The sequence below is a fragment of the Cavia porcellus genome, unplaced genomic scaffold, assembly GCF_034190915.1.
Source record: "Cavia porcellus strain 051 isolate PalLab524CR breed Dunkin Hartley unplaced genomic scaffold, mCavPor4.1 scaffold_6, whole genome shotgun sequence".
Classification (NCBI taxonomy): domain Eukaryota; kingdom Metazoa; phylum Chordata; class Mammalia; order Rodentia; family Caviidae; genus Cavia; species Cavia porcellus.
Genome location: NW_026947489.1, coordinates 863,067 through 885,038, shown reverse-complemented (window position 1 = coordinate 885,038; position 21,972 = coordinate 863,067). Strand labels below are relative to the sequence as shown.

At 51.9% G+C, this 21,972-nt stretch overlaps 1 protein-coding gene across 1 annotated transcript in view; it reads left to right on the top strand.

Annotated features, from left to right (window-relative positions):
* Rasgrf1 (Ras protein specific guanine nucleotide releasing factor 1) overlaps positions 1-21,972 on the top strand; it is a 105,265-nt gene that overhangs the window by 45,217 nt on the left and 38,076 nt on the right. The window contains exons 6-13 of the mRNA XM_004999636.4: positions 6,202-6,281; positions 7,827-8,020; positions 8,276-8,385; positions 10,985-11,103; positions 12,086-12,246; positions 15,594-15,657; positions 18,311-18,447; positions 19,415-19,497. Of these exons, the coding sequence (XP_004999693.1) occupies positions 6,202-6,281; positions 7,827-8,020; positions 8,276-8,385; positions 10,985-11,103; positions 12,086-12,246; positions 15,594-15,657; positions 18,311-18,447; positions 19,415-19,497 (948 nt within the window). The remainder of the gene's footprint in view (positions 1-6,201; positions 6,282-7,826; positions 8,021-8,275; positions 8,386-10,984; positions 11,104-12,085; positions 12,247-15,593; positions 15,658-18,310; positions 18,448-19,414; positions 19,498-21,972) is intronic.

The following is a 21,972-nucleotide window of genomic DNA, read 5'->3' as shown; positions in this document are numbered from 1 at the left end:
CTCGCCAGGAACGAGGCTAGTGTTTCAGGTTGCTTCCTTCTTTCTGCATTGTCTTCTGTTTCCTGGGAGTTTTAGCTTTTCATTGGCTCTTTTTTGACTCCAGAGTTCTTGGTCGCATTCTTCTTCTAGGCAATTGTTTTCTGAAGGTCTCAATTCCAGGCCCTGGAGAGACTATGATTCGCTGCCAGTTTCTACTCTGCCATCCTGGTTCCCTGCTGTGTCAATCATTTAGAAATGAAAAACTCACCCTGACCTATCAGCCTGTACCCATACGCGGGTGCACCTGATTTGGTCCTGGCTGCAAGGCTCCCTCTGCAAGCTGGAGAAGGATTTCTGTTCTTATTACCACTGGGGTCCAATCCAGGAAGACCAGCATCTGGTCCAGTGCCTGACAGCAGTGGGTCCTCAGAGCCATATGCCAGGTAAATCATGAGTGAAGGAGTGTGTCATACAGCAGTTCTGCAAGATGCTGTGCCTTTGAGGGCCTCACGGGTTAGGAAATCTGCATGGCGTGTTCCTATTGGGGACCACAAAACAGAGTTTTAAAAGAATCCTTCATTTCTACTTAAAGTGATAGGAAACTGGAAAAGCTTTCTACTTCTCTTTACCAAAACTTTATTTTAATAAAAGCACATTTGCATGTGTACATTTTCCCTCTCTCTGTCCCCTTCCTCCAACAATGAGTCAAAGTTGTCAGGATTATGAGCAAAGTCAAAGCCCATGCAAAGGCCCTGAGGCAGGAAAAGGCTTGGTAAGTGTGTGGACCAGAAATAAGATGAAAATGGCAAGGAGGGGAATGGGGAAGAGCAGTGACCCACAAGTGAGCAAAGGCACTACCCATGGTGCCTTGAGGCTAGGTTAAGGCCACTTGCATGATTGATTTAGACTTTTAAGTGTGACTATGAGTGGAGCCAGGTAACTGAGGAGAAGTGGGATAACGACAGAACCAGCTTTTGATGAAGTGCATGCAGGGTGACGGGGAAGGGCTCTTGAGGCACAGTAGAATGGGGCTGCCAATGGAAGAGGAGGTGTCCAGCAGGGCCAGGGCCAAAGTCAGATGCAGCGGAGCCCAGCTGGGAGTCCAGGTCACTCAGATAATAACACATATGGGTAGCTTTGCTCTTCCTTTGCTGCAGCCTCTTAGAAACCAAAATGTGGGGAAAGAATTCCATTCAGAGCAGAAAGAGCACCAACTGCCCAGAAATAAGCATGGGACTGAGTAACGGCCGCATCAGTATAGAGAGAGCTGCCGGCATCCTAGACAGAAGAATTCCACCCAAAATATTCTGCACATTTATTATAATTCTAACCAAAGTGCAACATTATTTTACAGCCCATTTAGAGTTACTTTGAAGGGATAATGCAGACAAGTAGATAATATTGTTCTGATCTGGGGGTGTGGCTCAGTGGTGAGCACTTGGCTAGCACCACACACACATGCACGTACAGGCACCCAGCCACACACAGGCACACGCATGTAAACACACTACATGAAAACAGCCTGACACTAATAAAATAGGAATCCACACACCAGCTCAGGAATGTAGGAGAATTTAATAAACAACTGGCAATTGGCTCACTAAGGAAAAGATGATGTTTTATCTTTCATTTTCATTTCAAACCAAAGTAAATGCCATTTACTATTCACACAAAAAAATGAAACAATAAAATAGCAGTAAAAAAGGATGAGAGAAGGCCTGGCACCCAACCCAGCGGTGGAATCCAGACGAGGGCATACTTCACAAAGCAAAACGGAAAGCCAGTGGACAGTGGCCTAGCAAGGAGTCTCACAGCAGTGTGCCAGGCTGTACACTGAATGCAGAGAGTTATTTATCATTAACAAAAGAGGCCAGGTGTGATGGCACACGCCTATAATCCCAGCACTCAGGAGGCTGAGACAGGAGGATTGCTGTTAGTTCAAGGCCAGCCCAGGCTATACAGTGAGTGCAAGGCCAACTCGAATGGCATAGTGAGACCTGGTCTCAAAAAAGCAAAAACAAACAAACAAATAAACAAGTAATAGCAAGTGAGCTTGTCCAGGAAATGCCCAGGACAAGAAATATAAATGGCCAAGATACAAGAGAAATGTTTCACCAAACAGTAAGAGTGATTTTTTTAAAGCAAATTAGGTCAATATAATTTACTTTTTATTGTTATAGTCATTTCTGAGTAGTGAGATTACAGATGAAATCCTCAAAGTTTGCCTTGTACAGTGGAGTCCCCCCAACCCTGTCCCCTGCCTCCACCGCTACCACCCCCATACTTCACAGGCAGCAGGTTGACGCTGCATCAGTCTGGGTCAATTCTGCAAGGTGCTTTCTGCCGGCAGGTGGTCACCTCATCTCTCTGTCACAGTTTGGTAATCCTTGCAAATTTCAAACAGTAATTATATTACTGCTACCACACCTGTCATACTGATCTGTGATCAGTGGCATTCCCTGTCATTGTGATTGTTTGGGGCACCATGGATTGTACCTTGTAAGACTGAGGGAAGAACTGAAAATGCTGAGTGTTCTGATCACTCTGCTGCCTGATGTTGACCTGTCCCCCCCAACCCTGTTCTCCCTATTTCCTGACCCAGTTGATGACTCTGGAGTAGGGCCCTAAGTGTTCAAGTAAAGGAAGAGATACGTCTCCTATTTTAAATTGAAAGCTAAAACTGATAAAGATCAGTGAGAAAGGCATGCAGAAAGCTGAGACCAGCAGAAATGGAGGCCTTTTACACCAGTTAGCCAAGTTGTGAGCACAAAGAAAACTTTGAGAAGAAAATGAAGTGCCACTGCACTGAACACAGAGGACGAAAAAGTGAACGTGCTCCCTGTTGACCTGGAGACAGTGTGCAGCCTGCAGGTGCCCTCAGGCCAGAGCCTGACCCAGACAAGGGCCTGACTCTCCAGCTCTGTGGAGGCTGAGAAGGTAAGGCAGCGAAGCCTGAGGCTGCCGAGGCTGGTCCAAGAGGTCTGAGGAAGGCAGCAGCTGCACCACACAGAAGGGGAGGTGCTTAGGGTAGAGGCAGCCTTATTGCCTTGGAAACCTGTTCAGGGAATTGATGGGGCACATTTCTGCGTGTGTCTGGGTGTATCAAAGAGGCCTGACACCGGAGTCTGTACCTGCTCCCTCACCCCTTCCTCTCTGACCCCCTTCTCCCATTCCACTTCCTGGCTATCAAGAACTAAGCAGCTGTCTTGGACCCAGAAAATCATGGGCTAAATCTTCCAAGACCGTAAGCTAAAATGAAACCTCTTTTTCCTTACACTGCATGTGCTGGTTATGAGTTAGCAGTGGAAAGGCCAGAAACAGGAACTCAAGCAGCAAGTGCTGAAGTGCGTTGTCCAGAAGGTCCAGCTAAGAGCACTGATAAAGATGCCTGCACCAAACAGAGGTTCCCAACTGCATTCTGTTGGGAGAGGACCCCACCTAGGACTGTCACAGATGCAGAGAAGTCAGTGCCCGGCTTCAGAGCTTAAAAGGACAGGCCACTCTCTTATTAGACCCAGTGGAGATGGTGACTTCGGGTTGAAGCCAAAGATCCTTTCCCTTTCAAAAACCCCAAGTCCCATGATAAATCCACTCTGTCTATGCTCTATAAGGAGCCAGCAAAGTCTAGAAGACAGAACATCTGTTTATAACTGAATATTGTAGGCTACTGTTGAGATCTTCTGCTTAGAAAAAAGATTCCCTTCAAAATACAAAGGTTCAGGCTGGAGATTTAGCTCAGTGGCATAAACCCCTTCCTGGCAAGCTTGAGGTCATGAGTTCGACTCTCAGTATTATATATATATATATATATATATATATATATCCATACATATATAGATATATGTTTCCTTGACAAAACATTTGGTGTGATGGAGACACAAATGTTGTTCACATACCCACCACACAGCACCCATTTTGCAACCTATGGATCAAGGAGTACTTTGGTGCTTAAATCCAGTGATCTAACAAATGCAGTTTGTAAAGCTGTAGCTCCTGTAGGTAGTGATTGCTCTGACAGATCTGCACAAAGTGAAAGGAACCCCTAGAAAGGACGCACTGTTCTAGATCCTGTTAGCACGTATGAGTCAGGAACAGAGGTCAGAATGTCAGCACTTGCGGGAATGTGGGAGACATTGGCCCAGGCTTCGTGGGTGACACTGGGCTCCAGGGAGAGGAACTGCAGGCGTGGTGGGAACGACAGGAGGCCTGGAGTTCAGACAGCTGAGGATGTGACTGGATTGCTGCACTCCCAGAGCCACTCCTGCTGGACGAGCAAAGGAAGATGCTTCTTCCATGGAGTCTACTCCTAAAGAAGATGAGGAAGCACTGCTGAATGCTCAGAGGACTGAGTGCTGCCCAAACGTGGTGACTGATGATGTTGTCAGACAGCATCACGTGCTACAGAGGAATTGTCAAGAAAGGTCAGCTAAGGCAGCAGAGGTCACTGTGATCTTATTTTAAGAAGTCACCAGCTGGGGATTTAGCTCAACGGCATCAGTGCCTGTCTGGCAAGCGTGACATTGTGAGTTTGATCCCTGGTACCACACACACACACACACACACACACACACACACACACACACACAAAAGGACTGACAAGAAGTCTCCAAACCACCCCAGCCTTTAGCAGCCAACAGCAGAGCCAGACCTCTTCCAGCATGCAGATGGACTCCCTGAAAGTGAAGGTGACTGCTAGGACCTTTTAGCAATGAAACCTTTTTAATCAATGTATGTGCATTTTAGGGTACTGCAGTGACAGTCAGTAGACTACCATGCAATGTAAAGATAACTTTTAGATGCACTAGGAAATGGAAACATCCATGTTGTTCAACCTGTCAGTGTATTTGTTTCACTGCGGGGAGCCAGAGTATGGCACCTCTGGGGTGCACCTGTATATTTTCACAGTTTTAGCTCAGGATGGTTCTCATTTGCCTCTCTAAAGCCTCTGGTGGAAAAATAAGTGGGTCCACATCCTCCCTGGTGTGTCCTGGGCATTGCTTGTTGGCTTTGGCTATAGAAGTACTCAGGATATTCTAGAAGCATCTAGATATATGCTAAGTCCTATACATGACCCCAAGAATAAGAGCAATCCCAGGGCTGCGCTTGACTCCAGCAACCTTGCTCTCCATCCCTGAGCCTCAGTCTCCTGTCCATACATCGGGTGCCCTACAAAGTTCCCAGACCCTTTTGGGAAACTCCAGTCTCAAGGTGATAGGAGCCGGAGCGGAGCAGTGAAGAGGACCATGAGGAGGACAGGTGCCCTGGCGACATGGATGCTGAGCTACTCCCACTGCTCCTAACTCCAGTGCTCCTGTAAGAGGAAAACCAGGACGAGGCTCCATCAGCCACTAGGGTGGGGGGGTACGGGGGAGCAGGGTGATCTGTATGGTGCCCCAGGATGCATCCTATAGCACCAAGCCTGGACTTAGCAGCTGGGCACTCTGGGTCTTTTGGCCTCTCTGACTTCAGTTTGCAAAGCAAGGCCAGGGCAGGGGCTGTGGGGACAGCCTTCAAAGAGACTCAACACTCACCATTACATTCTGCCCAGAGGGACTGTGGCTCCAAGTTGCTGGGCATCTGGCTCAGGTCACAAGTGGGGAAGGGAAAGGTGGTTGAACACATTCTGTGAGGTCCCAGCCCTCTCTGTTCACAACACCAGTAGCTGTTTCATGTGATTGTCAATCCTGGGGCTGTCTGGGTATCTCAGAGGGTCCAGCATGTAAGGGCTTAAGGGATACAGTGAGCCACAGACCAGGGTGGCTACTGGCCTAGTGGCTTCATGGTGTAGGACTCGGGCATCCAGGAACTGCCCTGCTGAGGTCTGTCGTGAGGCCAAGGTTTCACAGGGGCCACTTGTATAACTGTCCTTGTCTGCACACTCACTCTGTGTCCTCTGTCCTGCTGGTGAGTTCTGCATAGAAGACCTCACCTATGTGAGGTTGAAGCAAGAGAATGGCAAATTTGGACCCAGCCTGGCAACTCAGCAGCTTAGCTAGACCCTGTCAGACTGGGGATGTAGCTTAGCACAAAGCCCTGGGTCAAGCTCCAGTATTGTGAAGAAGAAAGAAGGAGAGAGGAGGGGAGGGGAGGGAGGGGAGGAGAGGGAAGGATGTCACAGAGGACAGGCTTTGCTGCCACAGTACCTGTTGAAGGGGCAACATCAGGACTGCCCAGGGCAGGTAGGAGTCCCTGCTGGAGCCCATCGTCTGCTCTCTCTTGCAGTGAAACTATCATGTTCCTACATCAGATCTTCTACCAGGGCCTGAAGGCTCGCATCTCCAGCTGGCCCACACTGGTCCTGGGTGAGTACCAGCCCAGCTGCTGTCCACAGAGCTCTCCTGAGGCCACCCCGGAAACGAGGACACTCTGTGCTTCCAGGACATCCCGTTGGCCCCACAGAATCCCCAGGGAAAAATGAGTTGGGAATAGCCAACTTTCAGAAGTGACATAGTTTTAGTTTTTTATCTACTTTTCCCTTTGGAAAAGACATATATATACTTACTTGAAAGCATTTTAAATCCCAGAGAAATAGAAAAGTTTAAAAATATCAATCATCCTGCTTCCCAAAGCTGTGTATTGAACTCCAGTTTGCTATACACTGATATCGAGAGTCCCCGCCCACGCCTGTTTGACATGATTGCAGACATACTGCATTATAGGATTTGAATCTTTGTACGTTGCTCCAGGGTTTTGTTTTGCTTTGTTTTTTGCTGAACATTCTGGCAGGATGTTTTCTCATGTTGTAAGCGCTGTGATGATTGTGGGTGCCCCAGGACCCAGATAGTGCTGCCATCCAGGCAGTGGCTACCACAGCTGGTCTCAGAGTTGTTTCCAATTGCTGCCCTGAGACACGACTGCCGGTGCCTGCAAAGATTTCTCCCTGTTGGAAGCTGTTCCTGGGTGTTTCTGAAGTAGATTTCCAGAAGCCAAAAGCGTGAGCACATTGAAGGCTCTGCTTATCCCTACTGTCCACTACTGCTCCCGAGGCCACAGTCCCCGGGCACTGGAAGGCAGGATGACAGGATGTCTTGCATCTCACACACACCTCTTGCAGGCAGAGCCTTTTCTCTCCTTCCTCCATCTGGTGGGTGAAGGAACAGTCAGTGTCACTCTGTGATGGAATCTGGAAGCAGCTGCCCCTGGGCAGGCAGGGCGCAGGCTGGGTGAGGAGGCCCAGGGAGCTGTGCCCTTTGTGCTTCTCACGGTTTTCCTCAGGTGCTTTGGGGCTCCTGCAGACTTCAGACTGGGGCTGCAGCTCTGACCCTGACGCTCAGACCTCCCCTTGGTGGTGGTGACTTCAGGGAGCACAGGCTCCTCCAGAGATTAGGTGGGGTTCTTAGGAAGAGGCTTCACATGGTTTCATTCCATCTTTTCAAATGCTGCAGGGCATGTTGGGGAGACTGGTTGGGATTTGGGGTGCATTATGCATACCCAGAGTCAGGACAGACAGATTGGAACTCTGCAGGGGTGGGAGTCATGGAATGGAGGCCTCAAAAGACCCATCTCAAGCTACTGGCTTAGCTTGTGCTCCCACTTCTACAGAAAAAGGCGCTTTGGAAAGACAGGGCTAGGGGCACCAGAGCAGGGGCAGATGGAGCCCACAGTGCAGCCTTGTAGAAATGCCCAAGATGAAGCCAGGCTGCCGGAGGTGTAGGCTGTGCTCCATCGCAGGCACCTCCTGCCTCCTGCCCTCTGCTTATGGGTCACCATGACTCCACGATCCCCACCCTTGGGTCCTAGTGCTGCTGCAGGAAGGGTCTCTGGACTTGGACCTGGCTACTTCCTGGATGCAGCTGCTGCAGGCCTGTGGAACTCCACCACACTGACCCCTGCTTCTTGCATTGCAGCGGACCTGTTTGACATTCTGCTGCCCATGCTCAACATCTACCAGGAGTTTGTGCGGAACCACCAGTACAGCCTCCAGATCCTGGCCCACTGCAAGCAGAACCGAGACTTTGACAAGCTGCTGAAGCACTATGAGGCCAAGCCTGACTGTGAGGAGCGGACGCTGGAGACCTTCCTTACCTACCCCATGTTCCAGGTGCATGGCCACGCAGGTGGGGTGGGGCGTGAGGTCACAGTGGCGTGCCGGCCACCCACGCACAGGCCATGCCTGTCTGAGGGGCACTGGGGGCTGGCAGGGCAGGGTCCCAGCCCCAGCCTCAGGAGCCCTCCACTATCTGTACTGCCCCTCCGTTTCCAGCTCATAGCACCGCTGCCACCTGTCCCTTCTCTCCATCTCACTGCTCGCCACCACCTACTCTGACTGTCCGAATCCCTGTCTGTCACCCCACAGATCCCCAGGTACATCCTGACGTTGCATGAGCTTCTGGCCCACACACCCCACGAGCATGTGGAGCGCAACAGCCTGGACTATGCCAAGTCTAAACTGGAAGAGCTGTCCAGGTGAGGGGGCCAAGGTGAAGGGTGGCTGGGGGGAGGGGTACGGGTGAGGGAGTCTAGGTGAAGACCCTAGGGGCTGTCCAGGTGTGGCTCCTGCCATGGTCTAAGTAGAAAGACCACAGGTATGGTTTGGGAGCATGGCCTACATGCTCCCTTGAAGCAGAGGGGGGATCCTATGAGGTCCTGGCACAGATGGGGTCCCAGCCATTCACACTGTGCTTCTCTGGGAGAGGAGTCACCTGGGGCTCCACATTCTCCTGTTCTCTGGTGTCTGGAGCCTAGGCAGGGATCTCTGGCCCAAGGCTTCTGTCCATAGCAGGCAGTGAGGGCTAGCTGCGCATGACTTGACCCCAGCCATGGCCCTGCATGATCCTCTGTCAGCCCCAGGGTCCAGACATCTTCTCTAGGAGTGGAGCAGGCCCAGGCAAGTTGAAGATATTCAGGTTATGGGTGCAGCTTCATGGGGAGGCCCATAGGGCTTTCTTCAGATTAAATATGATTGAGACTAGGGCTTCTGAGTGGCAGAAGGATGGAGCTGCTATTGACCCAGGCCGATTTCGGGAGGCAGGGATTCCTTGGGGAGCGTTGAACTTAGGATTCAGATCCACATCCAAGCTGAGAGACAGAGCTGCTCTTCAGTTTCCCACACAGCTACATCACTGTGGAGGTAAATCCCCTAAAGCACCCCGTGACTTCACCACCCAGGAGGCTTCCAGGGTCTCCACCTCTTAGAGGCCGACTGGCCATGAGGGGCTTCTGGTCAGAGATGCCACCAGAGTCACTACAGAGGCGAAGCTGCAGGGGGCACAGGTGCAGGAGTGCCCTGCAAAGCTTCCTAGGTCCAGCAGGGACCAGGCAGAGGAAAGAGGCCTGAGCAGGCAGAGCACAGGCTGCCCCATTCTTCCACAAGCCAGCTGAGTAACAGGCCTGGGTTGGGTCAAGTGTGAGCCTCAGAGCAAAGCCATTTGCAAGGAGGAAGAAGCTGAGACCTATCAAGCCCCAGGCCAGGCCCTGTTCACTCCTCTATGGGGAGAAGGCTGGGACCCCAGACCCCAGGCACACAGTCCTGGCCCTGATCCCTCCTGCCCTGTGGTCCGCAGGGGCAGCCTACTTGCTCTCCCACCCCCACCAGTGTGGATTCAGCCATGACCATGGCCCCTTCATCTTCCTCCTGTGGGGCAGTGAGTGGAGAAAGGCTGTAGAAAAACCACCCTTCCCTCCCTCAGGCCCTAGACCCTCATCCTGAACTCTGATACTCAGTGTAACCACTCTGGGGTCCTCAGGAACCTCCCAGGCTCCCCAGTTGGATGCACAGCTGGATCCCCACACGTTACCAGCCTGGGCAGCACTTACTGTGCCCCACTATGACTTATACCTCATATCAGAGACTCGCTTTGTTACTTGGAAGTCACTCCTTGTGTTCAAACTGCAGCTTCCTCAGGAAAACCCCACCCTGAGTAGGAGAAGTGGCTCTCATCCCCATGTCTGCTTCCAGCCAGGAGTCCATCTGCAGGGAGCCAGCCTTTGCCAGAAGGGCCTGGGCTTCCCGGGGGGTGTTGGTGGGGGAGGGGAAATTGAGGCTTCTAAAGAAGAGGCCCCAGTTAGATGTCTCAGTCTGTGTAATGAACAGCCTAATGAGTTTAAGCCTGAAATGCAACCCCCGAAGCAATAATAATAATAATAATAATAATAATAATAATAACAGTTTGCCACCACTGCTAGTGATGAAATGACTGCAGCCACCCGGCACCCATGTGTGCAACATGGAGCCAGGACCCTGTCTGCTCCTAATTCCACCCCCACGTCCTGCAGGGTGGGAGATGGATCCGAGCACTGGAGCCTTTTGCTGTGTTGAGCTGACTGGCTTGGCACAGACCCCACTGTAGCAGGGTCAGCTTCGTTTACTCTGAGGTTTTGGCTGGAGAATGTACATACCACACCTGCGACGCAGTCCTCTCAGTAGTAAGCTCTGTAAACTTTCAAGCCTCTGAATGTAAATCAGTCCGTGCTCTTCTTGGAGGAGGCACAGAACAGAGACCCCCTTGTATCTTTGCCCTCAGAATGGCGCACTACTGTCCTAGGAATCCTCAAAATGGCCAAGGCAAGAGTGGCAGCTAACGCCCACCTTTCCTACCAAAGCTCTTCCTAAGAAGCAGTTCAATGTCCTCCTCTCCTGGAAAGCTGGGGTGTCACAGGAGTCAGAACCCGAGCAAAGAGAGGTTCCGTCCTATGCCTCCCAGGACAGAATCCTCAGAAGTCCCAGGCTGAGTTCAGCCTTTCCTGTAGTCTGCTGGATTCTAGGTGCTCCCAAGACGTGAGCCACTCTGGGGGTCCCGCAGTATTACAGAGACACCCAGGCCTGCTGGCCTCTCTGGAGCGAGAGGGACAGCTCCTGGGCTGTCAGACAGTGGAGCTCGCACCCCACCCAGGCAATGCAGGCACTCAAGGCCACCCCTCCATACCCACCCCTGCCCAGCCTGGCCCCAGGCCCACTGGGGGCTCTCAGGGCTGCCTTTGATTCCGGACACTACGTTCCCTCCTCTGCGGAAAGCGGGCTGGCTGCACAGTCGACAAATGGCTGTGCCGTTTCCCACTCCCACAGGATAATGCATGATGAAGTCAGCGAGACAGAGAACATCCGGAAGAACTTGGCCATTGAGCGCATGATCATCGAGGGCTGTGAGATCCTCCTGGACACCAGCCAGACCTTTGTGAGACAAGGTGTGCGCAGCCTGCCATGCCATGCCACTGTGCAGGGGCAGCCCTCCGGAACACCAGCTTGGCTCAGTGACCTCAGAGTGTGCCATGCTGCTGCAGGCTGTGGCTCTATGAGTCTGTGAACATAGACCCGGATGTGACTGCTTCCCAACTTCTTTCTCTCCAGTGTAAACATAATTCTGCCCAGATGGCCTTGGGTTTCCCGTTGTATACACTGACACATCCTCCCGGGGGAAGGAGCACAGGCAGGCAGGGGATGGGTACAGACAGTAGCTGGCCCTGTGAGTCACAGGCGTTTGGGAGCGCTGAAGAGGGGGACGCCAGGCTTGGCCCTGTAGGGCTTTCCAAGGCTCAAGGTCTGATGCTCACCTAGCTGCATCTCCAGGTCCCGTCACACAGCCCTCATACGGTGTCCATAAGAAACTGATGAGAGCTTCCCACTGCCCTTGGGAAGGGTCTGGTGCATTCCAGAGGCAGCAGGCCATGTGGCTGGAGCAGGGCTGGGGCCAAGTGCCTCCTCAGGAAGGAGTGGGTGGACTCCTGCCAGGGAGTGAGGGAAGGCTTTCCACACCAGGCAAGAGGTGTAGGGGGCAGCCCCAGCCAGGCCAGGCAGAAAATGGAACTTGTGGGTCCCCAGGACAGCGGAGAAGGCAACCCTTGAGCCCTGTCAGGTGGGGAATGGAGCATGTTGTGGGCCCAGGGATGGGCTGGACTAGACTTTGCAGTGCAGGGTGTGGCTGACCAATAGTGTCTCTTAAAGGTGTGGGGACCCTGGGACGCACCTGTCCACCCCACCCCTGCTTCTGCCTGTTTAGCTCCATCACTCTGATCCCATTGCCTTTACTCCCCACCAGGTGGTACCCTATGGCCCCTCCACATTTACCACGAGCTGGAAGGGGGTCCCCAGGCATTCTCATGAGAACATGGCATTGCCTTGTCCCCTGCCGCCCCAGGAGCGGGGCTCAGGATCTCTTCTCCACTGCAGGGTCCCTCATCCAGGTGCCCATGTCGGAAAAGGGCAAGATCACCAGGGGCCGTCTAGGCTCGCTGTCCCTGAGGAAAGAGGGCGAGCGGCAGTGCTTCCTGTTCTCCAAGCACCTCATCATCTGTACCCGTGGTTCTGGTGGGAAACTACACCTGACCAAGGTAGGGGGATGAGGGGAGGTGCTCAGCCCCAGCGGTGCTGCCCACAGGACAGCAGGTAGGGTGTCAGAGGTGTACAGTAGATGCACCCTAGTTTCACTGGAGTGAGAAGAGCAGGCACCCCTGACCCCCTGAAGGAATCATGGGAAGAGGGAAGGCATGTCTCAGAGCCCTCAAAGTCTCTGCTGCAGCTGAACTCCTGGACAGAGGAAGAGTGCAGAGAGGCCCTTAATGGGTCCAAGTGTGTGTGGTACATGTGTGTGTGTGTGTGTGTGTGTGTGTGTGTGTGTACAGATGTGTGTGAATGTAAATGTGTGTAGTGTGTGTAGGTGTTTGTGTATTTGTGTAGATATGTGCTTATGTGTGTACATGTGTGTAGATATGTGTATATATGTGTTTGTGTAGGTTTATGCACGTGTGTAAATATATGTAATATGTAGATGTGTGCAGTTGTGTGGCATGCACATGGGTGCATGTGTGTGTAGATATGTGTAAGCGTGTGTTTGTGTGAGTGTGTGCTCGTGTGAGTTCTTGTGTTTAGGTATGTGTGTGTATGTGTTTGTGTGAGTATGTTTGTGTGTGCATGTGTAGATATGTGTGTTTGTGTGTACATATGTGTGCGTGTAGATGTGTGTGTGGTACACATGTGTGCACTTACATGTGCAGGAGCACCCTGGGTCAAGTGGCCACACTGTGGAGGCCACTCACAGTTGCCTCCAGACCTCAGGACCTTGGTTTGCCTGGCCAGCTCAAGGGTGAGGAGAGTACTCAGAACCCCTGTGTCCTCATGGCCCTGGGTCCTCCTCCAGCTGTCCTTCCAGAGACGTGGCCTACAGTCCTCTGGCACCTTCCTGTCCTCGGTGAAGGCTGCGACTTCTGGTGCAGCCCACTGATCTCAGCACAGCCCTTGCATTGCCCTGAATTGAGGACCTGGCCCCTCTCCATCCCTGCCTACATGGCCCTCTGTCCAGCAAGGGTGACAGAGGCACTACAGCTGGGAAGCCCTGGACTCACATCTGAGAGTGCTGTGGCCAGAGGCCCAGGAGGCGCAGCAACTCAGTCAGCATCAGGGAGACGATTCCCCTGACCCACGGTGCCAGGCTAACTGGGCCACTTGCGGCAATAGCTTGCTCATGTTAACATGTCAACAAATTAGTTCGTTGGCTGCACCAGGGAAAATTAATTTTTAAATATTGAATACTCCAGTTCTGACAAATCATGCATCTGAGTTATGAAGACCTGTCCAGGGTCATGGGCAGTGCTCCCCAATAGTCTGGGACAGCAAGGCAGATTCCACAAGAAACTTCAGACAGCTTCGTTCTCAGAGTCTGAAAGCACTTTCATGTTGTTAGTTTTATTGTATCTGTGAACTTTTCCCCTTTTAGAGTTCTGAAAGGTTAGCACACTGGTAAAGAACACAGAAGCAGGGCCTTGCACAAAGTCTAGTACAGCTGTGTCCCAACAAGACCCCCAGACAAATCACATGACAGCTCAAGCCTCAGTTTCCTTCACTGCTTTGGAAGTTTCCTTGCCTCCTTCCCAGGAATGCCAGAACACAGGAGTGCTCAGTAAGCGATGCGCATGAGTCTACAGCAGTGCTAACAGCCTTGGCATAAGAACTATGCACTACCCCAAATACAGTGTGTGCATTTCATTCCTATAGCAACTCCCTGGGCAGCAGCGTCCTGTGTCCCATCTTGATACATGAAGCAAGCCAGGAGCCAGTCTGTGACAGAGCTGGGGCTTGAACCCAGGCAGTCTGGCTTCAGAATCTGTGTTCTTAATCGCTGTTATGCATCCTCCCATGGAGCTAAAAATGAAGTCACCATTCTTGATGTGTGGAAGGGTGAAGGTCACAGATCTGTCAGACTTAACTCTCTCACTCCTGTGAGAGCTGCTGTGTCAGGACCTTGAGAAAGAGAAGGTCAGAGGTTCCCAAGAATATCCAGCCAAGGATGTTGGAAATCAATGCCCGTAAGTTCTGGGAACTGCCCAAGCCACCAAAGAGCCATGAAAGAGGCAGGGCCCGGACCTTAGAGTCCATCCAGGTGGCTCTCCTATCCCCTCTGCCTCTTTATGGCACATTAGCCACATGGTCAGGCCTCTGTGATGGTCACCTCAGACCATAATGAGGACCAGCACTTAGTACCTTCCTCTTTCTGGGTCAAGGGTGACTCACTCAGTGACCTTAGCTCAGGAATTTACATGAAGAGACCTGCTGGGGCCACATGCTCTGAAGGCATGCCTGGGGCCAGAGGCCTTTTCCAAAATGGTGACTCATGTGACCCTTGGCTGAAGGCCTCAGTTTCTCATTTGCACACCTTTCCCTGCAGCATGGCAGTTGGCTTTCCCCAGAACAAGTGATTTGAGAGAGAGAGCAAGAGAGCAGAGCTGGACATGGTGGCGCATGCCTGTAATCCCAGCACTCTAGAGGCTGAGGCAGGAGGATTGTTGTGAGTTTGAGACCAGCCTGTGTTGAAAGTGATCTCAAGGCCAGCCTGAACTTCATAATAAGAACCTATCTCAAAAAGACAGAGAGAGAGAGAGAGAGAGAGAGAGAGAGAGAGAAGGAGCAGGCAGTCACTAGGCTGTACTTCCAGATTTGCACACCATCATTCCCCTTCATCCTTCTATCAGACATGGGTTATCAAGCCAGCCCAACCCAAGGGAAGGGGAATTAGGCTTCATCAAGCAAAGGAGGAGGGTTGGAGAGTCTGCAGGGGTGGCTCAGGGCGCCGTAGGCTCTCACCTTCCTTACGGCAGTATCCAGGGAGCCCACACCTCACATACTCACACACAGAGCAGGAGGCACTTTGTTGGAATCCCTGGTGATGGAAATGAGTAGCACAGCTGGGGGAACCCACCTTCAGCTCTCCGGAGACCACCTGTAACACAGCTGAGACTCCAAATTATCCCTTCTGTACAATGAGAGTCCAATAGTACAGTCGATCCCTAAAATCCACCAGCACCCTGTAGGTAACAATAGGGTTTTGGTCTAGAACAGATACCAGCTCCTGTAGACTCAGGGCCTGAGGTGATGCTCAAGGATGCTGGGGGCCAGAAGGAGGTCAAGCAGGGCAGCCTGATCTCAGCCTCCATCCTGGGATGCCCATTCAGGCAGCCTTGTTCTGCCCCTTCATTGGGCTTGCTGTGAAGACAAAGCCCTTGCCTTGCAAGGTGGAATGCTCACTTGGCATGTTACACACACACACACATACACACACACACACACACACACACACACACACTCGTGCTCAGATACCCTCTGTCAAGGCCCTCCCAACCCTGATATCTAGAACTCCTGAAAGACCTTGGCCCTGGCCCAGGGTGTCTCTGCCGCTCTTTTTCAGAATGGAGTCATATCTCTCATCGACTGCACTTTGCTGGAGGACCCGGAAAGCTCAGAGGAGGAAGGTCAGTGTGCAGGACATCTGTATGCTCCTCAGAATGGGCACCTGATTTTGGCTTTGGTTGGGAGAAAAGTAAATGCTACACAGCCAGAAGAGGGCAGCCTTCGCCTACCTCCGTGGCATCTTTCTGCCTACTAGAGTAGACTGAGGCTGTGGGTTCTCAGGGCACACTCTCTACTCATGTACACAGAGGCCCAGCTCTGCCCACAAGGGTAGGATGGGATTCAGTGTCTTGTCCTATTGCTGGGTAACAGAGAAACAGGCAGGTGAGTTTAAGGAGTGGAGATCTATTTGGCTCATAGTTCTAGAGACCGGGGGTGGGGTAACAGTGCCCAAGGTGAAGGGTCCCGTTTGGTGAGGGCCTCCTTGATGTGTCATAGATTGGCAGAAGACATTGCAAGGCAGGAGAGGAGGTGGAGAGAGAAAAGGGGACGAGACTCGTTGGTATAGGGACCCACTCCCTTCCACAGTAACACAGTAATAAATCCACTCCCAGAATAATGCGTGTGTCACCTCTTAAATGTCCCAGCCCTCACCCCTGTTGCCTTGGACATTAAGCTTCTAACACATGAACCTTGGGGACAAACTCTAACCTCAGCAGGGAAATAAGTGCCACTGATAGAGGAGCACAAGTCTGAGGGTCCAGAGAGAGGAGCTGGCCCCCCAAGTGGGAGTGGTGTGATCTGGAGAGGAGAAAGGGCAGAGCCCTGGGGCTGAGCAGCTGTGATCTGTGTTCTTGGAATTTTTCCCAGGTACCAGAATTGGGTTAGGCCCTTGTTTAGGTGAGGGGGTAGGGGTCACTACTCTTGACTGGTCCTAGGTGGCCCTCATCTCCCTTCATTATGGTCTTCGCCAAGGCTCAGAGACACCCACTGGGCAACCCCACCAGTACTGCAGCCTGCCGCAGATTGGACTCCTGGGGAAGGCCTAGACCCATACCTCCTTAACACCCCAGGCCCAGCACAGCCTTGTCTTGGGATGGAGGTCACTGCTCCATATCCCGGCACCCATGAGCCCAAGCCCAGGGCTCCCCAGGGAAGGACAGATATGTGCAGTGACTTAGCCAAATCCCTTTCACCAGCCTGACCTCTGACCTTGGCCTCAGCTGGACCTTGGGAAAAACCCAGACTCAGGAGGCACTGTCAGATCCTAGAGCTCTCTTTCTGGACCCAGAGTAGGGACCTGAAATCCCACCAAAACCCATCCCACAGACACCTCATGGAAGCAGCTCAATCCCCAAGCCACCCAAAACCCACTTACCTGTGCCCAACAGGGAATCCTAACCCTCCTGAGTGTCAGAGCTGGAAGGGACAGGAACTCGGAGTTCCAGTCCACTCCTAGGGAGCAGGGGGGCCAAACCCCTATGGAGCATTTAGTCTCCCACCTGGCAGTGTAGCACACACATGGGAAAAGACAGAAAGAGTTCTGCAGTTTCAAGGGGCTCTGGGATGACTGATTGCTCTCAGCAAACCAAACAGCCAAGAGTCAGAGTACCTACAACCTTTATTAGTATTGATCAGGGAGCAGGTGGGAGTCATGGCAGAGTGCATGGAAGGATAACCTGTGCAGGCATAGCTTGTAAAAGGTGAAAAAAAGCACACTTGCCCCAGGAACTGAAACTCTCCAATTAGTGGCTCAACAAATAACTAGATGCTTGCAAAGCCAGCACCTTTACTGCTGTATAGATGTATTTCTGGGGGCTAGGGATTTAGCTCAGAGGCATAATCACCTGCCTTGCAAGTATGCAGTCGTGAGTTCGATCCCTGGTACCAGTAAAAAAAAAAAAGACATCTAGTAGATGTATTTCTGTTTGAGTCTCAGATCCTCAGCTATCTCATGTCTTAGCCCTGAAATTTCACAGGCTCTTGCTTAAGCTGATATTCCAGCTATGTGGGTTGGGGCAGGAGGGGAAGTCTCACCTGAGAGCTGCTGCTTAGCAGATTAAGGAACATTCACCTGTGTAGAGCCAGCTCTGCACATCTCAGCAAGTAAGGTTAAAGTAAAGGTCAGGTAAAGATGGAGGCAAAAGGCTTCATTTCACAGGGAAACATGGCTTCCCCACACAGAGGAAAGGGCATTGGTCCCAGGTCACAGAGCAGTGAGTGCAGAGCAGCCAGAGCTTTGCCATGCACTAGCCAGTGCGTGGGGATGCTTGGGAGAGTCCTTAAACTATGACCTTAGTCTTTCTTGTAAAGGCTTTTCAATTATTAGAGGAACTTTGTGGGTTAAGAGTGGTAGTAAAATGCCTAGAATTGATTCCTAACCCAGACTAAATGTCCTGCCAGTCATAAAAGTTTCAGATGTCAGAGCTCCATGCTGCCCAGTCCATTCAGGTAGTAGAATGGTCCAGTGGTGAGGCCCGCGGCCAGCTCTGGCCTGACATAGCGACTGCCCTTCTGGGCTCAGTTCTCACTTGGCAAGAAGAGCAGAGGACCAATCTAAGCCTCTGGCTGTGAGTCCAAGGTGATCCCAGGTCTCTGTTTCTGTGTTTGAAGTGGGGATCCCCCACCTAGGAAAAAACACTGAGACAGCAGCAGCCTTGGCCTAGCACCTGCTGACCAGGGCCCCTGCATGGGTGAGACAGGGACCAGCAAAACATTTTCCAGCTTCAAAAGTGCCCACACTCACTCACCAACTTCATGTCTTGCCACCGAAAGCCAAAGGATCTGGCCAGGACATAGACCACCTGGACTTTAAGATTGGGGTGGAGCCCAAGGAGTCCCCGCCCTTCACAGTCATCCTGGTTGCCTCGTCCAGGCAGGAGAAGGCAGCCTGGACCAGTGACATCAGCCAGGTGAGTGGGGACCATGTACCTCTCCTGGGGGAAGGGTTGGTGGCGGGGAGTGGCGGTACAGTTCTTCCACAGACCGACATGTTCCCAGGCCCACAAGCCCAGCCAGGACTAGCTGTGCCCGTGCAGCCTGCTGGCGCAGTTTTTCGACTACTCTTCAGTGTGGCCCAGGAGCCCTTGCCTCTGATGCCTGGCAAGGCAGTCTCTTCATTCTGGCAAATCCAAAGCTAGAGGAGGTCCCAGAGTGGCTGACAAGGAAGCTGCCCTGAGAGGCTCCTCTGAGAAGCACCTCCTTGGAGCCAGGGGCACCCAGCATCCACCACCCGTGGTGCCAGCCTCTCAGTTGCCACCTTCCAGTGACCCTGACAGCCACCTGCCCCTGACACACAGCGTCACAAACAGAAGATTCTGCCCATGAGCAGAGAGGAGACCTTCTCGTGGTGGAACTGTGAAGTCCCAGGACGGGGCACCAGGAGGCAAAACAGGTGCCTCCTGGTGGCAGGTGGATGGGTGCTGAATTTTGGTTAGAGTTTTTTCAGAGCCTAACATTTGCGACCAGGAGCTCCCTCACTATCCACAGCCCTAACCCCCAGGTACCACGTGTGCAAGTTTGCAACAGGAAACCAGCATCAGAGCATTGGCACTGGCTGGGCAGAGGGAAATGGGCACTGCAGGGCTGGTTTTGTCTTCACCAGATCTTGGGGTGGGCAGCAAAAGAATCAGCCTTAGGCGGTCCTTGTCCTGCACTTGGGAGGACCACAAGAGAGACTTGGGGTGCCCAGTGAGGCTCCAGCGGATGTTTGTGTGGGCCTTGACTTCCCTCTGTGTCCGCCCTGCCCTCCAGACAGTGCCCTTGAAGACAGAGCCCTGTATGGGGCTGGGAGTGTGAGCCTCTCCGTCACAGAGCTTCTGGGGGCCTGGATCCCGGGGTAGAGTCCAAGGCCCTCACCCTGGGCCCCTCTGTTTCCAGTGTGTGGACAACATTCGGTGCAACGGGCTCATGATGAATGCGTTTGAAGAAAACTCCAAGGTCACAGTACCACAAATGATCAAGTAAGTGCCCTTCATGAACTAAGTGTGAAGACAATGGCTTTCCAGAGACATTGCCACATGGTGGGCAAGTTTGGGTGGGGCCAACCCTGGGGCTCTTTTGAGGCTGGTCTGTGCTTTTGGGATTTTGAATTTGCAATGTTTGCTTTCTTTCTGGGGCTTTACCGTCTGTGTAGTTTAATGCTTTGGCTTAGTTTTTGATGTGTTTGTTTTGTACTTGTGTACTACTTTTGCATTAGACTGTTTAAAACGTAGGGAAAGTGACATAGGATTAGGAATTATGCTTCATGCATACTTTTTGAAATAACTATTTTTTTCCTAATTACAAAATGAGTACATAGAACATTTTAGAAACACTGAAAAATCAAGTCAGGGGCTCCAAGGACACTGCATTTGTTTAAGCAGTCCCTGGGGACATGGAGGTGGTGCCTGGTGTCTCAGCTCTCCCAGCCCAGCTCAGAGCCTGGGGATGTCCTCACCTGCACCAGGCACAGGGCTCCTCCCACCCACCTCACTGCCTTCCTGGCCCTATCCGCTACCCTTTCAGCTCTGAATCAGCCTGCTACTCACCTAGCACTTTAGGGATAGCCAGGGTGGGCACCCTAACACCAGTCTCGCGCACACAGTACCACCTGATGCATCTCCTGACACTCGGTGCCTGTATGCTCTCACTCATGAGCCCACCATCTTGCATGAGCTGTTGGTCTTATACTTGGTTTTATCTCCTCTTCTGGTTGCTTTTAAATTTGTCTAGCACAGTTGGGCTTTTTTCAATAACGTCATGCTCCACCGTGCATGATGAAGGATGGGCCTGGAGGGTGGCTGTGTGGCAAGCAGAGCTGAGGTTTATTCTGCAGGTAGTAGTTGTGTGAGGTGGGGATTGGGGGAGGAGGCATCAGGCCTGCCCAGTGGCACTCCGATGGAGAGCTCAGGAAGACACTGATAGGAAGGCACTGAGGTTAGAGGGAAGTCAGTGACCTGGGAAGTCCCCCAACATTTCTCTAAGCTCCTGGGATTCTGGCACAGTCCACATTTTGGACACCCTGCCCTGTTCTCTGAGTCGAAAGCATCCTGACTGTTGGCTTGCAACACAGAGCCATTCTGTTAGAGCCTTGAGTACCTGGGACCTCTGCCTGCAGAGCCAGTGGGCAGGACTTCCAGCACCTGGAAGAACAGAGAGGGCTTGTTCTCTCTACCCCAGGGCACAGGTGCCCTCCAGGACAAACAGAACCAAAGTAGATACATCTACCTGGGACAGGAAAAAGAATCCTTTTTCATCAGCTGGAGGCATCTGATTGACTGAGGCCCAGGAGACAGGAGTCACACCTAGAGTTCCACCAAGAAGTATTAGAGAAGCAAAGAGGAAATCAGTGAAGCATTCACATCATAAGGAACTGAAGACGCTTACTAGCAGGGGTGGCAGATGTCTGACACAATGGCAGGGCATCTCCAACCTGCCCCTGGTGGCCATCCCTAATGGCTTATGGCATTCTTTTCACTCAGAATCTGGCAGGAATCATGGGCCCAGCCCAGCCATTGCTACAGTCAGCCTACTTTAGTGCATGTTCCCATTTTACAGGTAGGAAACTGGATCCAGATTGGCCTAGGTAATAGTGGAGTGACCAGTTGTCCTGAAACCTGTTCAAAGCTTGGAATGGAAAAGAGGAAAAGGGCACTTTACAGAAAGGAAAGGGCTTTTGTCACTTTCCCTGCCCTTTTCTGTGGCAGAGAAGCAATAAATCTTGGCCAGAGGGGTCCACTGATCTCACCTAGATGTTGGCCTCACTGGGTGCCCTGGAACCTGGGGATGCCTGTGGAACTGTGTGTGCAGACAGCTAGCCCTACAGTATGTTCTGGCTCCATGTGAGAGATGACCGTTGGGCCCCTCCAGCCATCAGGCAGGCTGAAGCTGAGCTGCGGGGCCAAGCCCTGGGCTCCATGGGCCCCTCCTCCTCCTGTGTGTCCCTACATCTCTATAGCAGCCTCCTCCTGAGATTTGTAGCAAAGTGGTTGGGTCCTCTCTGTCCACTCCACGTTGCTTCTGTCTTCTCTCATTTTAATTCTTTCCCTTCTCCAAATTCAAGGCAGTTTCCTTAAATATGTTAACTTAAATATATGTTCCCCAAAATGTGATTTTCTGGGTGGCCCTGCATTCATTCCCCTCCTTTTCAGCACCTGATCAGGGGCTCTTCCTGCCCTTTTCCTGGGTGTCTTGTGCTTTGGCAAATGCAAGGTGCCTGAGTCTCAGACGATGTGTAAGCCACGAGTTGCTTAGCTTTTCTGCCTTGCAGCCAAATTGACTTAGCAGGACCATCTCTTCTTTCCTTTGGGAGGGCCTTTTTTACAGCTGCAGTATCGTAATAGGCCTTGTGCTTTTCCTATATTTGTCTTGTCTCAAAAAAAAAATAAATCCCGATCTCTTCACTCCTTGAAGGCCCTTGACAAAGGCCAGTTACTGATTTGTTAATATTTCAAGTC